At 45.7% G+C, this 17,132-nt stretch overlaps 1 protein-coding gene across 1 annotated transcript in view; it reads left to right on the top strand.

Annotated features, from left to right (window-relative positions):
- LOC309566677 (beta-1,4 N-acetylgalactosaminyltransferase 2-like) overlaps positions 1-17,132 on the top strand; it is a gene marked incomplete at both ends in the record, with an annotated part of 345,172 nt that overhangs the window by 253,708 nt on the left and 74,332 nt on the right. Inside the window, one exon of the mRNA XM_082271932.1 lies at positions 8,220-8,306. Coding sequence (XP_082128058.1) covers positions 8,220-8,306 — 87 coding nt within the window. The remainder of the gene's footprint in view (positions 1-8,219; positions 8,307-17,132) is intronic.

Here is a 17,132-nt window from a genome sequence, read left to right as displayed (position 1 = left end):
AACTTCTTTACTTCTCCCACCGATGGACCTTAAACCCATCCACGACAAACTTGTCTATTACCTTGTAAAACTTTTTTGAAAATAAACTGTTTAATTTTTATTGATATTTTACTTTGTTTACTCTTGCCCTTAAAGTCCCAACAACCTTGGTTTGAGGCACCAAACCCAAAACACAATGATTTCACAGGGACGGTGGCAAAACCTTACTATAGAGCATCCTAGAGATCAAAACCCCTGTTCAATAAAGGTTACAGATCTATACAAGTGTAGCACTGCCCCCTTGAGGACTGCTGGATTGTTCACCTTGGGATCCCCCTTGGTTACCGATAGAAACTGCAGCAAGTACAATTTAACTCTTTACTCTCTGGCTCAGTCAATGAACAGTCTAGGGGATGTAGTTGTTTTTGTGGTTTTATTTACATTAGGGATGGGAGAAGGGAAGAATGGAATACTCCAACTTGAACTATTCACGGTGGATGAGGACTCCTGTCTCAAGATGCAGCCAGGCTGCAGATTCACCTTGCCACTTAGATGAATTTAGGATTAAGTCTCTATGTTGATGACTTTCTAGGATGAATTATCTTTGGGATACACACCTAGTACCACCTTTCACTCCACCTGCTGACACTTGTCCTCTGACTATCCTACACTGGGTTGGCCCCCCTCAGGTCAGGCCCCATGGACATGATCCCCTGTACTCACGATACTGTTTTTCGAGGGTCTCCAGTGTCTCTACCCCTTCAGTCAGCTCTCAAGAACCTCTGGGTTCAGCTCCTTCCTTCTGGTCCCCCAGACCGACTGCCTGTGACCACGTGTCACTGCTACAGAGGAGGTGACAGGTGCCACCCTCCCTGCGGGACTCTGCTCACCAGCCAAAGACCCCACAGCACATGTGCTCCTGGCTTTTATACCACACCCCACAATGCACTGAGACAATCAGTCTGTGCCAATCATTGGGGCTGTATCAAAGGAAATCGAACCCATTGGTCATATTTCCTCCACTGTCCAATATGCCTCCCTATTGGACCAGTGTGAAACACTCCCTAGACCAGGTGAATCACACACTGAGCACTATGAGCAGACCTAACTCACAGATCTCTGGTAGGCAGAAAGCAATATAGATTTGCTTGCTGGTCCTTTGATAGGCAGACAGAGCCAAAAAACTATACTCTCTCACTATGTAACGTTCATGCGTTTTTGTTTGTGGATGGATTTACAGCTGCAGAATTATTACACTCAGTAGCCTTGTAGAGAATCTGTTGAACAACATATCCAACTCTCAGGACTTCATCACCGTGTACAGCCTGTTATATACTATATATATACCAATAGATGTTTAATGGAGGGATAGAGTATATGAGGATATAGATGAGAGACAGGCTATTGTATGGTGAGCACTAGAAGTAGTATTAGGAGAGTTGCAGGTGATGGTAAAGCAGATAGGTTCTGATGTCAAGTATAGTGCAGATGGTAAGAGGACACAGATGGAGTATACTTAGACAGAGTAACCTAGTGCAAGGATAGTTCAAGGTAGTCCCAAGAGCTAACAGTCTTATGCAGTGAATAGATAGATAGATAGTCTTGGTAATTGCAGTAGATGACAGTAGGAGATTGGTAGCAAGAATCCCCTGCGGGGTACTTATCACTTAGATAGGTTTACGAATAACAGTGTCCATTGGAGAGGGGTGATCCCGTAGCGAGATACGGATCACCAACGAGGTTTCCGGCTTCAGTTCAGCAAGGAAAGTATGTCAGCAGCTCCGACTTCTCAGGCGTAGGTGCGATGAACATGTGGGTTTGAACGAGCGATGAGTGAGAGCAAACCGGCGATTGAAATAGCCGCTCATAGCGGCGCTCGGCAGTGATGTCATCCGGTCTTAAAGGTATATGCGTCCTTTGTTATACAAGATGGGACGCAATTAAGAGAGGAGAAATATGGAAGCAAGGGTGCTGGAGGTACCGGAACATTACAGTACCCCCCCCTTAAGGCCGGCTCCGGAAGGCCTCTAGAACTGGTTTTTCCGGATATTTCGAGTGGAAATTGCGAATCAGTCTAGGGGCATGTATATCGGAGGTATCCAGCCAGGTGTCATCTTGGGGCCCATAATTCTTCCATCGTACAAGATACTGGAGTCTTCTTCTATTGAAACGGGAATACAAAATTTCCTTTATCTCAAATTCTTCTCCACCTTCCACTTGTACAGGAGGTGGAGGTGAGATAGTAGGCCTTATTCCTTGGTTAGGAACATGGGGCTTCAGTAGAGACACATGGAAGACAGGATGTATCTTGAGGTCTACTGGCAATGTGAGTTGTACTGCAGCTTTACCAATAAGCTTCTCTATTGGGAAAGGTCCCAGAAACAGAGGTCCAAGTTTTTTACTAGGGATCTTTAGTCTCAGATTTTTTTTAGAAAGCCAAACAAGATCCCCAATGGCATATTGGGGAGAGGGTTTCCTACGGAGGTCGTAGTACTTTTTTTGTTGGCTATGAGCATGAGATATGGTATTGTTGAGTAATCCCAGAGAATCCTTTATCTGGGCAAGATAATCAGATGCCACTGGATTACTTGATGGTAAGATACGTGGAGGAAGGAGTGTGGGATGAAACCCATAATTCAGGTAAAACGGACTTTGCTTAGTAGTGCTATGAGTAGCGTTGTTATAGGCGAATTCCGCCAGTGGGAGGAGATCTGCCCAATCGTCCTGTAGATACGAAGTATAGCAACGCAGGTACTGTTCAATGCACTGGTTAACTCTCTCTGTCTGTCCGTTGGTCTGAGGGTGGTAGGGAGAAGTGAGGTTACGCTCTATTCGCAGTATCTGACATAGAGCTAGCCAAAACTTTGAGATAAATTGTGAACCACGGTCAGACAGCAGTGTTTTTGGAATACCATGTAACTTAAAGACATGTTTCACAAGTAATTCTGCTGTTTGTTTGGATGAAGGTAGTTTTCGGATAGGGGTGAAATGTGCCATCTTGGTCAGATGGTCCACTGATACCAAGATGGTGTTGAATCCTTTGGAAGGTGGTAATTCCACTATGAAGTCTAAGGATACCACTTCCCACCGAACGTGGGGTATCGGTAAACTACAAAGTAATCCTGATGGTTTCATGTTGTCAATTTTAGACCTTGCACAGATATCACAAGATGAAACAAACTTTTTTACGGTTGTCTTCATGTCTGGCCACCAAAATTGCCTAGTGAGTAGATTGAGAGTTTTAGTCATACCCATATGTCCTGCCATAGGTACATCATGCGACAATTCTAAGATCTTGGTTCGCATAGTAGGGGGTATGTATAATTTATCGTTGTAGTAGAGGAAGCCTTCTGCGTCAGTAGTTAGTTGTGGTGGAGGTGAATCCAACCCTATGCTGTGCAAAATCTCCTCCTTTAGTGAGCGAACGACTCCGATAATACGTTCAAGTGGTATTATAGGAACTGAGGGAACCTCAGTGCAATCTTTCTCGGCTAGTCGTGAGAGTGCATCCGCTTTTTTATTTTTGTCTGCGGGCGTGTAAGTTACTAAAAAATTAAATCTCAGAAAGAATAACGACCACCGTACCTGCCGGTGGGAAAGAGTTCTATTAGTCTGAAGGTATTGGAGGTTTTTGTGATCAGTATATATCAGAATTGGCAATTGAGTGCCCTCAAGTAGATGTCTCCAATTCTCTAATGCCAGTTTTATGGCTAATAACTCCTTCTCACCTACTGGGTAGTTCACCTCGGGGCTACTTAATGACTTTGAAAAGAAAGCAACTGGGTGAAGAGGTGAGGTGTTTGTTGGTCGTTGTGAGAGAACTGCTCCTACTGCCATATTAGACGCATCTACCTCCAAGATGTATTGAAGGGATGGGTCTGGATGGCATAGTATGGGGGCAGTGGTAAAGCTTGATTTCAGCAGAGAGAATGCTCCATTTGCTTCTTTTGTCCAATTAAATGGTCTCTTCGTGCTTGTAAGTTGTGTGAGAGGTTTCACAATCGCAGAGAAGTTTTTAATGAATTTCCTATAGTAATTAGAGAATCCTAGGAACCTTTGTAATGCTTTGCGAGTGGTTGGCACAGGCCAATCCAGAATGCAGGATATTTTGCTCATGTCCATTTTGATTCCACTTTTAGATATAATATATCCTAGGAATAGTACCTCCTCTTTATGAAACAAACATTTATTTGATTTAACATATAAGTTATGTGCAAGTAGTCTTGGCAACACAAGTCTCACATGTTTTATGTGCTCAGGTAAGGAATGAGAATAGATAAGTATATCGTCCAAATATACTACCACACAAACATCAAGCAAGTCTCGGAATATCTCGTTTATAAACCGTTGGAAGGCTGCGGGGGCATTACATAGCCCAAATGGCATTACAAGGTACTCAAACAGTCCGTATCTGGTTCTGAATGCCGTCTTCCATTCATCCCCTTTACGGATTCGAATTAAATTGTATGCCCCTTTTAGGTCCAATTTTGAAAAGAAAAAAGCCCCACGCACCTGTTCGATAAGTTTAGGAATAAGGGGTAAAGGATAACGATCCTTTATTGTGATGGCATTTAATTGTCTGAAATCAATGATAGGCCTAAGGCTAGAGTCCTTATTGCGGACGAAGAAGAGCCCAGCCGCAGTGGAGGAAGTAGAAGGTCGGATGAATCCTTTTGCCAAGTTTTCATCCAGATACTCCTTAAGGTGAGAGAGTTCATCCTGTGAGAGAGGATATACATGTCCGTAAGGCAACTTGCTATTAGGGAGCAGATCGATACAACAATCATAGTCCCTATGAGGAGGTAGCATTTGAGCGTTTTTCTCAAGGAAAACCTCCGATAAATCTTGATAACACTTAGGAATAATGTCATCCGGCAGTACAGACAGGATCCTATCATGTGTGGGGAGGTTACACGTCGTCTCACAATAGTGAGAAGAGAAGGTTAACGTTTTTGTTTTCCAATCGATGATTGGTTGATGTATGTGTAACCAGGGAAGTCCCAAAATGATTGGAAAATGTGGTGAAGTTAATACATCAAAGGTGGTGGTCTCCACATGAGACTCGTCAGCAGTTACAAGAAGTGCCTGTGTCTGACTGGTGATAGGACCAGAGGATAAAGGGGTACCGTTAATAAAACTAACGGAGACAGGTTTGGGTTTTGAAACAATAGGTATTTTATTAAGGGAGACAAAACAAATGTCAATGTAGTTTCCACAAGATCCTGTGTCAATCATAGCCTTGGTGGTGATCCTAGTTTGGTCCCACTGCAATGTTAATTGAACAAAAAGATAAGGATTAGAGAAGGAAGTTGTGAGTCCCCCTAGCAAGACATTTGAACACTCACCCTCTTTTCTGCGGACAAGAGGACAGTCGTTTACCAAATGATTCGGGGATGCGCAGTACATGCAAAGATGTTCGGTTTTCCTCCTGGCACGTTCAGAAAGGGTCAGAGGTGGACGTATCATTCCTACTTCCATAGGAGTAGGGTCATCAGGCAACATCCGAGAAGGACTGGAAAATGGTGAGCCCATCTTCTCAGCCTTTCTTTCTCGTAGTCGTCTGTCAATATTGATACTGGTCTGGATCAGTCCCTCTAGAGTGCCAGGTAAATCCGCTCGGGCGAGCTCGTCTTTAACGGCCTCAGATAGGCCGAGTCTAAACTGCGTTCGCAAAGATGTGTCGTTCCACCCTGAATCAGGGGACCATCTTTTAAAATCGCCACAAAATCTTCAACAGGTCTCCTTCCTTGTTTTAAGGCCCGTAATTGTGTGTCAGCGGTACTCTGCTTGTTGGGGTCTTCATATAAAGTAGCAAGTTGTGCTAGAAATAAGGGATAAGAATTAAGGAGTGGATCATCCTTTTCAAAGAGAGCATCTGCTCAGGCCCGGGGTTCACCCGTTAAATAGGAAATGATAGTACAAACCTTAATTTGGTCAGTGGTGTAGGTTAGAGGTTTTAACAAAAAAAACAATTGACATGCGTTTTTAAATTCACGGAATTTGCTCCGATCACCAGAAAACACTATAGGAGGGTTTATCCCTCACGGGCTCACGGGGCTCACGGGGCGGGCTCACGGGGCTGAGCAGCAGGAGGCTGTGTGAGACGGCCAAGCTGCTGTCTCAAGGTTTGATTGTCATTTTTTACCTCTGTAAGCGCATGGATCAATGCATCTACTTGCTGTTTTAATTGTAGTACATGAGTGGATAATTCTGCTGAATCCATATTTTTTTTAAAGGCTCGTTCAATCTGTAACGTTCATGCGTTTTTGTTTGTGGATGGATTTACAGCTGCAGAATTATTACACTCAGTAGCCTTGTAGAGAATCTGTTGAACAACATATCCAACTCTCAGGACTTCATCACCGTGTACAGCCTGTTATATACTATATATATACCAATAGATGTTTAATGGAGGGATAGAGTATATGAGGATATAGATGAGAGACAGGCTATTGTATGGTGAGCACTAGAAGTAGTATTAGGAGAGTTGCAGGTGATGGTAAAGCAGATAGGTTCTGATGTCAAGTATAGTGCAGATGGTAAGAGGACACAGATGGAGTATACTTAGACAGAGTAACCTAGTGCAAGGATAGTTCAAGGTAGTCCCAAGAGCTAACAGTCTTATGCAGTGAATAGATAGATAGATAGTCTTGGTAATTGCAGTAGATGACAGTAGGAGATTGGTAGCAAGAATCCCCTGCGGGGTACTTATCACTTAGATAGGTTTACGAATAACAGTGTCCATTGGAGAGGGGTGATCCCGTAGCGAGATACGGATCACCAACGAGGTTTCCGGCTTCAGTTCAGCAAGGAAGGTATGTCAGCAGCTCCGACTTCTCAGGCGTAGGTGCGATGAACATGTGGGTTTGAACGAGCGATGAGTGAGAGCAAACCGGCGATTGAAATAGCCGCTCATAGCGGCGCTCGGCAGTGATGTCATCCGGTCTTAAAGGTATATGCGTCCTTTGTTATACAAGATGGGACGCAATTAAGAGAGGAGAAATATGGAAGCAAGGGTACCAGAGGTACCGGAACATTACACACTAGCACCTACCTAGGAGGGTGTTACACAAGCTATTCTCGGCTAGTTTTGTATGGGAGCGGCTAGAATATCTGATATCTATGTTCAAGACTGAAGGAAGTTGTGTTCTGATGGAAACCCACAAACACAGTGTGGGTCACGGTTCCGTTACAAGGACCCGCATCCGCATTTAACCACATGTCATATTAGGACACAGCGTCTGTGTCCGTGCATCCGCATGTCCCAATAGAAATTAATAGGACCCTGGCACAGGAATACGCGCGACACCTGTGCATCCCTGTGCTGGAAAAACATGGACCTGCGGGGAACCTGCAGTAAAGCATCCATAGTAATTACCCATCTCTGCTCTGATACTGGGTGTAAAACTTTAGATAAAGTAAGACAACAGGCAGGCAGCTTCTGCTGTGTTGTCTCTTTAGCTAACTCGTGGTGCTCTGGGAAACCTCTGTCATGTTTTGAACGTTTATTTGTAAACCAGCTATTTTTTACAGACAGTGAATTAAAAACAGGTATAAAAACTATTCTAAAAGATTTTGAAGCGATTGTAGAGGATTATTATTATTTTTTTTAATAACAAACATGCCATACTTACCTGCTCTGTGCAATGGTTTTGCACAGAGCAACCCCAATTCTCCTCTTCTCAGGTCCACCTGCCAGCGCTCCTAGCTCCCCCCCCCCCCCACTTAGTGCCCCCATAACAAGTAAATTGCTATGGAGGGCACTCTAGTGACCCTTAAGGAACAAGAGCTAAAAAAACTCACCATCAATCAACCTTGTACCATTGATTTCCTCCACAACCAATCAACTTGGGTTTATCGTAATCCTCACTAAATCATTGCTTGGCCATGCCATTTTGTCCTGCCGAGTCAATGTCTTATTCAATCATGTTGTTGCATCAGGTATTGATCATTAAGTTTCATTGAGCCATGTATCATTACCATTAGATAAGGTGTTGGGTAGGGCAGACTGAGGCCATCTTGGAGGAGATGGAAGAAGTCAATAATCAACTATAATTAGACCTGATTATTTATTACTTTTATTTTTTTTTTTTTACCTCTAATGATCAAAGAACATTGAGATCATAACAGTTAATGGTTCTACACTATCATATGATTATTGTTCACAAATCTCTTTGTTATGTTGCTTTTGAATGTCATGCTATCTGTATAAAGCATTCTTGGTTTTATCTTCATTGCAGTAAAATTTTCTATGAACCAGTACTTGGCTCATATCCCAGTTTCAATTCGACAACCACCAATATCTCGCTTGTACGACCCAGGACGGGGTAAGTATAGGCAACATTTGTGTATCCCCCCCCCTCCCTCTTAGATTGTAAGCTCTAACGAGCAGGGCCCTCTGATTCCTCTTGTACCAAATTGTATTATATCTGTAATGTCTGCCTTCATTGTGTTAAGCACTGTTCAAACTGTTGGCGCTATATAAATGCTGTATAATAATCATAATAATAATATTTTCCACTGCTGTAATTTACAAAATGGACTGCACTGCTGCCCAGCAGATTCTTTCATGCTTTGAGAGCAGATTCTTCTAGAATCAAAAACGTTGAGACCACTGGGCTCCATTGAATAGGCCCAGGCCTGGGAACCACTATTTGATTATTCTTCTCTTTCTGCACTCATGCCTGACCATTAACATTCATTTACATCCAGATTGTGTTGTCATTCTGCTTATCCATTGCGATCCAAAAGCAAGTGGGGATCAGCAAGGTGTTGGAACTCATAACAACCCATCACAATTCATCTTGTAGCACCCTTGTCCTAAACAGTGCTGGTAATAAATTTAGCTGTACTAGGTGGTAGCTAGCCTGGCTAATTTGTAGTCTTTGTGATCATTGGATTTTCCTCCTAAGCCTGGTTTGGCTGTGGTTTCGCCCTTTTAGTCTAGGTTAAGGATATGTACACTTTTTTTACCCAATCATACTGGTCGCTGAGCATGCTGGGAGAAGGTATTTATTTGGAGGAAGTCAGGTGGTCTTGGTCCTTTCCACCCAGACTGCTGTCTGGGTGGGTGTGTGAGGAACAGCTGCTGCTGGGTGGGCCTAAAGCCTGAGGCCTAGCTATGTGCTCAAGGCTTTGCAAGGGAGAGCCTACTCACTACCTGGAGGCAATACTGAGAAGGTTGGAGTTCTGAAGAAGTACCAGAGGTGACTCTTCATGAGCTGGGGATTATGAAGTGGCTGGGAAAACTTCAAGAGAGAACCTTATCCAAGAGAATTTTGTACGATGCTGTAAGTTTAATATTGTTGCTATAGGAGACAGCTTATGCTACAAAGTACAGATTACTGGTTCCAGCTTAAAGGCTCTTCTTCTGTACTGCTGTCTACCTTTTCTACATTTTTGTCTGAGGAGTCTGATCTGCAAGTCTGCTGCTATTTTGACTGAGGGTGTCCTGTGCCCTTCCCCTCTCTCCCGCATTTTTCCTGTTGTGAGAAATAAACGTTGTTCAAGCATAAAAATGACTTGCGCTCATAGTTCTACCTTGTACACCATCCACTATGCTTAGTAACCTGCACCCTGAGGAGGAATGTCGGCCTTTTCTGTCCCTGGGGGGGGTCACCACAAGGCCTCTGGAGGTTGGTGGGCGCTACAGTCTAACTGCAGGATGCTGAAATCTAGAATTTAATAGAAAGGATGTTGTTTTCTGGTCTTTTTCGCAGGTCAGGTGGTACCAAAGGTGTGTAGGGACAATAGAGGCTGGACAATGTTGCTCATCCTTGGATACCACTGGCCAGATATCATGAGAACCCCAGAGTTCTCCAATCTGGACACAAGCAGCGGCCGATAACAACAAACACACACTAATATGCAAGCTGCCGCCACCCACAACTTAAAGTAGAACTATAGGCAAACCTTCATTTTGGATAGAGCAAGGAAGGGTCATAACTAGAGTTGAGCGAACACCTGGATGTCCGGGTTCGACCAAACTTGAAAAAAAAGTCTGGGTTCATGAACCTGGCTTAACCCGAACTTTACCCCGATCCCGAACCCCATTGAAGTCAATGGAGACCCGAACTTTTGAGCACTAAAATGCCTCTAAAACAAACATGGAAAGGGCTAGAGGGCTGCAAACTCATCTTAAGAGCAAGGCAAGTGCTCTGCAAACAAATGTGGATAGGGAAATAACTTAAAATAACATAAAAAACAGAAAAATAAAAAATAATCATCTTGAATGATATAGGAGGAGGACGAGGCCCATATGGAGTAGGAGGTTGAGGTGGAGGAGGATATGGCGGTGTAGGTGGAAGCGGTGGCAGCGGTGGAGGAGGAGGAGGATGAGGCCCATATGGAGTAGGAGGTTGAGGTGGCGGTGGATGTGGTGGTGTAGGTGTAAGCGGCGGAGGAGGAGGATGAGGTAGCCAACACTGGTTTTTGTTTTTCATTTTATTTCTTTTTAAATTAGGGTACACCCCAAAAAGAGTGAGAAAGATCAAAAAAATACAACAATGGCTGGGTAAGGCCGGTATACATGTCTATTCTGCATAAGGTACAGACAATTCCTGTGGGATCCATGCCTGGTTCATTTTAATGAACGTGAGCTTGTCCACATTGGCTCTGGACAGGCGGCTGTGCTTGTCTGTGATAACGCCCCCAGCCGTGCTAAATACACGTTCAGATAATACACTGGCTGCAGGGCAGGCCAGCACCTCCAAGGCGTAAAGGGCAAGCTCAGGCCATGTGCCCAATTTGGAGAGCCAGAAGTTGAAGGGGGCAGACCCGTCATTCAGTACGCCTAGGCGTGTGTACACATACTGCTCCACCATGTTAGTGCTGGGTCGTCGTGGAGCTCCTGTTGCAAGGAGAGGACGTGGTCGATCTGTGCCAGCTACACGCACAAGTGAAACACCTTTCTCAGCTTCGAGTAGGCGACAGAACCTTACAGCAGTATTTGGCAGGGCCTAATGCCCCTCTACAAATGTTGAGGCCAGAACAAGTAGAGGAAATAGTAGATTGGGGTACTGACAGTGCCTCCAGTTCCTTCACATTGTCTCCCACCCAGTCTTCTGCTGAAAGGTCAGAGTTGGCACCTGTAGCCGATGTCCATCAATCTTTCACCTCACCCCCTTGCAAATCAGCCAAGCAGTCTGAGCCCCAAGTCATGCAGCACTCTCTTCTTCTTTTTGATGACTCTGTTAGCATGGTTTCCCAGGGCCATCCACCTAGCCCTGCCCCAGAAGTGGAAGAGATTGAGTGCACCGATGCCCAACCACTTATGTCTCAAGATGAGTACATGGGAGGACCATCGCAGCACGTCTCGGATGATGACGAAACACAGGTGCCAACTGCTGCGGAATTCCGAATTGTGGAGACCGACAAGGGTTTCAGGGGTGAAGACTGCATGGAAGATGATGTGGAGGACGATGAGGTCCTCGACCCCACATGGAATGAACGTTATGCAGGTGACCTAAGTAGTTTGGAGGAAGAGGCGGTGGTCGCACAGAGCCACCAGCACAGCAGAAGAGGGAGCAGGGTGCAAAAGCGGAGCGACCGTGCCCTAGACACTACGCCTGCTACTGCCCAACGCAGCAAGGGACAGAGCACACCAAAGCCGACTCAAAGGAGTTCCCTAGCGTGGCAGTTCTTCAGACAATGTGATGATGACAGGAAACAAGTTTTTTGCACGCTGTGCAATCAGAGCCTGAAGCGAGGCATAAACCTTCTCAACCTGAGCACAACCTGCAAGACCAGGCATCTAAGTGCAAAGCATGAGCTGCAGTGGAGTAGACACCCCAAAAACCAAGAAAGGTCTCTGGCTCCTCCTGCTTCCTCTTCTGCTGCAGTCTCGGCCTCTTCATCCACCTCTGTAGTGACAGTGGCACCTACCACCCTGCAAATAGAGGATCTGCCAGCAACACCACCACCTGGGTCACCAACAACCATCTCCACAATGTCCCGTGGAAGCGTTCAGCTTTCTATCTCCCAAACACTGGATCAGAAGAGGAAGTACCCCCCCTGTTCACCCACAATCCCTGGCCCTGAATGCCAGCATTTCAAAATCCCTGGCCTTTGAAATGCTGTCATTCCGTCTGGTGGAGACGCAGAGTTTTAAAAGCCTTATGGCGGTGGCTGTCCCACATTACCTCGTGCCCGCTGCCACTTCTTTTCCAGGCAAGCCATCCCTTCCTTGCAAAACCAAGTGGGCGACAAAATCAGGTGTGCACTGCGCAACGCCATCTGTGCCAAGGTCCACCTAACTATGGATACATGGACCAGTAAGCACGGTCAGGGACGTTATATCTCCCTAACAGCACAATGGGTAAATGCAGTGGCGGCTGGGCCTGAGGCGGATAGCAGTTTGGCGCATGTCCTTCCACCACCGAGGATTACAGTGCGCTTCAGTTTGCCTCCTGTTCCTAACTCCTCCTACTCCGCTTCCTTGTCCTCTACAACCTCCTCATCCAGTCAGCTTAACACCTTCATCACCAGAACTAATGTCTTGATTGGAAGATTTCCCCTCTATTACTTTTCTGGGGAGAACCAAAAATTTGGGATTTTCTTTTACTTTCACTTTTAATGATAATGGTAAACAGGACAAATACAGAGGATAAATCCGGGGACACAGACAGCAATAAAAACTGACAGATGTTCTTATACCATACCTCCCAACTGTCCCGGATTCTGCGGGACCGCCCCGATATTTAAAGTAAGTCCCGGCGTCCCGCAGATGTTGGCTGGAGTCCCAGATTTTCAGCATTGGGCTCCACTCAGTGGAGGTATAGCCAATGGGTGCAATGTGTGCTCTCACACATTGCACCCAATGACAATTGCTGTCAGCAGGACACCTCCGCTTCTACCTCCCCCCTCAGACTTCTTTGCAGTGACTGGTTGTCAGGACCGCCAGCGCCCTGGCAACTGATGACACGCTTTGCGGGTGCGCACTATAGAACAAACAACCTCTGTGCACAGCGGCTCCACCTCCCAGCTCCGCCCCCGACTTCTCACTTCAAGTTGCTACTTCAAAGTAAGGTAAGTGCGGGCGGGAAAAGGGGTACAGATTTATCAGAGGCACTTTCACAGGCCGTGGAGCTGGCTCCCCTCCTCCCATCACTCACTGTGGATGGCGATCGGGTGATGGAGGTCCTTGCATGCAGCCCAGTGAGAAGATTCTGACAACTGGCCCCATTCCTGCTCCTGCCTTCTTTCACTTTGCAGCGCCTCTGTGATCCTCTGCTGTCTCTGTAAAGTGTAAACTACACTGCCTCTGTACCGACAGAATGTGCTTTGTAGAAGGTAAATGAGAGAATCTTTCCCCATCACTGCACACATAACTCCCCACACCCGTTCCTTCTGTCCAGCTGCTCACTGTCTTCTCTCTCCCAACTGCTTGTTTGGTTCTCACTACACCCCCAGCAGCCCCCCTCCCCCTTCATCCTCAGCATTTCCCAGTCCGCAATTGTTTTATCACTTTTTAACCCTGTATGCCAAGCAATCCTCTCACCAGTGGTCCGTCCCATCTGCCAATCCTGACAGCATTCCATTCATACCTCATTGCTCCTTCATCCTGCCAGAACTTTTATTTTCCTCCACTTCAGGGGCGTAACTACAGGGGGTCGCCATTGCCACCCGGCATGATGCTCCAAGGGGCCCATGTGGCTCCCTTCTAAACCAGGAGAGGAGGGGTAACATATAGAGGGACCGATGCTCTCCATGTTCTTCCTGCAGCTGCTAAATGCCTGCAGGAGGGAGAGGAGGAAAAGTAGGCATTTAGCGGCTGCAGGAAGAACATGGAGGGCATCGGTCCCTCTATGTTACCCCTCCTCTTCAGCTTCCTCTCCTGGCCCCTCTGTGATCTTGCCTAGTAACTTCTCTGCTCTTTTCCCTGATCTCTAGTCCCCTTCTGTTCTCTTGTCCCCCATTTGCTCTTCAGTCCCTGTGCTGTTCTATTCTGTTTTCTGGTTCCCCCCCGTGCTGTTCTCTGGACCTCTGCTGTTCTTTGCCCCCCCCCCCCGTGCTGTTCTCTGGTCCTTTGCTGTTCTTTGGTCACTCTCTGCTCTTCTTCTAGTCCCTGTGCTGTTCTCTAGTCCCCCCCGTGCTCTTTTCAGGTCCCTGTGCTGTTCTCTGGTCCCCCACTGTTCTCTGTTCCCCCCGTGCTCTTCTCCAGTCCCTGTGCTGTTCTCTGATCCTCTTCTGTTCTCTAGTCCCCCCTGTGATCTTCTCCAGTCCCTGTGCTGTCCTCTGGTCCTCTTCTGTTCTCTAGTCCCCCCTGTGCTCTTCTCCAGTCCCTGTGCTGTTCTCTGGTCCTCTGCTATTCTCTGGCCCCCTGTGCTCTTCTGCAGTCCCTGTGCTCTTCTCTGGTCCCCCCTGTGCTTTTCCCCAGTCCCTATGTTGTTCTCTGCCCCCCTCCCCATGCTTTTCTTCGGTTCCCTGCTGTTCTCCAGTCCCCAAGTACTGTCTCCTGACCCACCCCTTCTGCCCCCAAGCCCCTGAACTGTCTCTGGCCCTCCCCCAGTTTTACCAGGTTCCCCCCTCCCCTCTCCCACCAGCTGCTGCGGGGGATATGTCAGGATGGAGAGCAGGGAAGGGGCTGCTAAATATGTTATTTGCCGGCCCCTTCCTTGCCTGAAATGATAGATCACTTACTCTGTCCATTCCTAACTGTAGCATAGAAGACTATTTTTATTATGCCTCAGTATGTGAATAAACAGGAAATGCTACAGAGCCATATGATCAGGCCCTGGCGTTCCACTACTGGGCTCAGAGGTAAGGGCCCCCAGCTAGGGATCAGTGAGCCCTCCATGGTTTCTTGCATCAGGGCTCTGAAGGTTATAGTTATGCCTCTGCTCCACTGCCAGTGTCCAAGCTGGAGTTGTAACATTCAGCGAAAGAAAAAAAAAAAAGATAATTAGCGGTTTGTTCACACTTTGGTCCCTGAAGAGTGATCAGCATTTGGATTGCTTTTCAGAGAGCATTTGGCAAGTGATAAAGAGGTGTTGTATTGTCTCTTCACCACCTGCTTTATACACTTCAGCCCTGCATTAGCATGCTACAACCACGTATATTTCACACAGTTGTGGAGCCCTTGCAGAGCAGCACCATTCACTTGAATGGGTCACATTCAGCAAATTCATGCCGCAGCTGTGAAGCAAAGCATTGTGGATATAGTATGTTTACACCCCCAGGTGCTGCCTCTGCAGCTAAAGGGGGTAGTGGTAGAGGCACACAGGGGATGACAGATTATCCCCTCCCGGCCATCATAATTTAATCACACCCACTTTTTAACTACACCGACTTTTCGCCGCGGTGCGCTACGCTTGCCACAGGTCAATCTCCCCCCTAAATGTCCCTCATTCTCAACTTCAAAAGTTGGGAGGTATGTTATCCCTCTCCACTCCATCCAAAACTAAGAAAAAAGGTTTGCCTTTAGTTATAGTTTAAAGGCTCATGAGGAACATCGCTCTTTCAAACCTAATATGCTCTCCAGCAAACTTACATTTACTGCGCTACCCTTTTTATTCTAACTAGTGAACAGCTCTTAATATGGGTTGTTATTTGACAATGTGCAGTATGGTGAGTAAAAATAAATAAATAAAAAAGTAAGTATGGATCACTCCAAACTCAAATGTAAAGTGCAATAATGCCCATATGAAATAAAATAAATGCAATATCAATATTAATATCAGAATGGTGCAACAACAGCATAACATATATAATTTAACTTGAATAGTGACAGTCCATTTAGCGTAATTAAAGTGCAAAGTGCTGGAAAAAAGTCTCTTTGTGCAGATTTCAAACGGTGGTGACTCCTGTGACCCTCTGATCACCCTCCAGTGCTCGAAGGTAAGGTATCCCACTTACCACCAGATATGGTGGATTCTTATGGCATACGCCAAAAAGAATCTGTAAGCGCTTGTGTGTTTCTCCTGACCTCAGATGGTCCGGTTCTGTGTTTTGCCCATAAGTACTCGGGATAAACAAGAAAAAGAAATGCTCCTCATAGTGTAGAAAGGTAACGACCTTTATTATCACTCGAACACATGCATAAAAAACACACTCTTCATGTAAAAACACATCCAATAAAAGTCCTTAAAAACTGTGGTGAAAAAAACTCCAAAAACTCTTGTGCAAATATCGCAAGGAAAACCGTGATAGGTCACAGCAAAAAATATGGGGTACCCATATGCATACTAGTACCGCTGCTGAGCTTCCATAGTGCCTCGCGGCACGGTATGTCAGGACGCTGTGTGATTACCGCTGTGTTCGCCGTACCCGGAAGTGGTGTGGCGGCGTGCGGTCCAACGATAGCTCAGAGCGAGGCAGCGTGCGTACCAACTTGACGCGTTTCGTCAGAGATGTGACGTCTTCGGAAGTGGAGGCACTATGGAAGCTCAGCAGCGGTACTAGTATCCATATGGGTACCCCATATTTTTTGCTGTGACCTATCACGGTTTTCCTTGCGATATTTGCACAAGAGTTTTTGGAGTTTTTTTCACCACAGTTTTTAAGGACTTTTATTGGATGTGTTTTTACATGAAGAGTGTGTTTTTTAGGCATGTGTTCGAGTGATAATAAAGGTCGTTACCTTTCTACACTATGAGGAGCATTTCTTTTTCTTGTTTATCCCGAGTACTTATGGGCGAAACACAGAACCGGACCATCTGAGGTCAGGAGAAACACACAAGCGCTTACAGATTCTTTTTGGCGTATGCCATAAGAATCCACCATATCTGGTAAGTGGGATACCTTACCTTCGAGCACTGGAGGGTGATCAGAGGGTCACAGGAGTCACCACCGTTTGAAATCTGCACAAAGAGACTTTTTTCCAGCACTTTGCACTTTAGTTACGCTAAATGGACTGTCACTATTCAAGTTAAATTATATATGTTATGCTGTTGTTGCACCATTCTGATATTAATATTGATATTGCATTTATTTTATTTCATATGGGCATTATTGCACTTTATATTTGAGTTTGGAGTGATCCATACTTACTTTTTTATTTATTTATTTTTACTCACCATACTGCACATTGTCAAATAACAACCCATATTAAGAGCTGTTCACTAGTTAGAATAAAAAGGGTAGCGCAGTAAGTTTTTTTCTGTTCACAATCTTAGATCACTAATTTTTAGTGCACCTGATTACATTGCAGCTTC

The sequence above is a fragment of the Pelophylax lessonae genome (genome assembly GCF_965119305.1).
Source record: "Pelophylax lessonae genome assembly, chromosome: 11".
Taxonomy (NCBI): domain Eukaryota; kingdom Metazoa; phylum Chordata; class Amphibia; order Anura; family Ranidae; genus Pelophylax; species Pelophylax lessonae.
The sequence above is the reverse complement of the archived record's forward strand: the minus strand, read 5'-3'. Positions and strand labels throughout refer to the sequence as shown.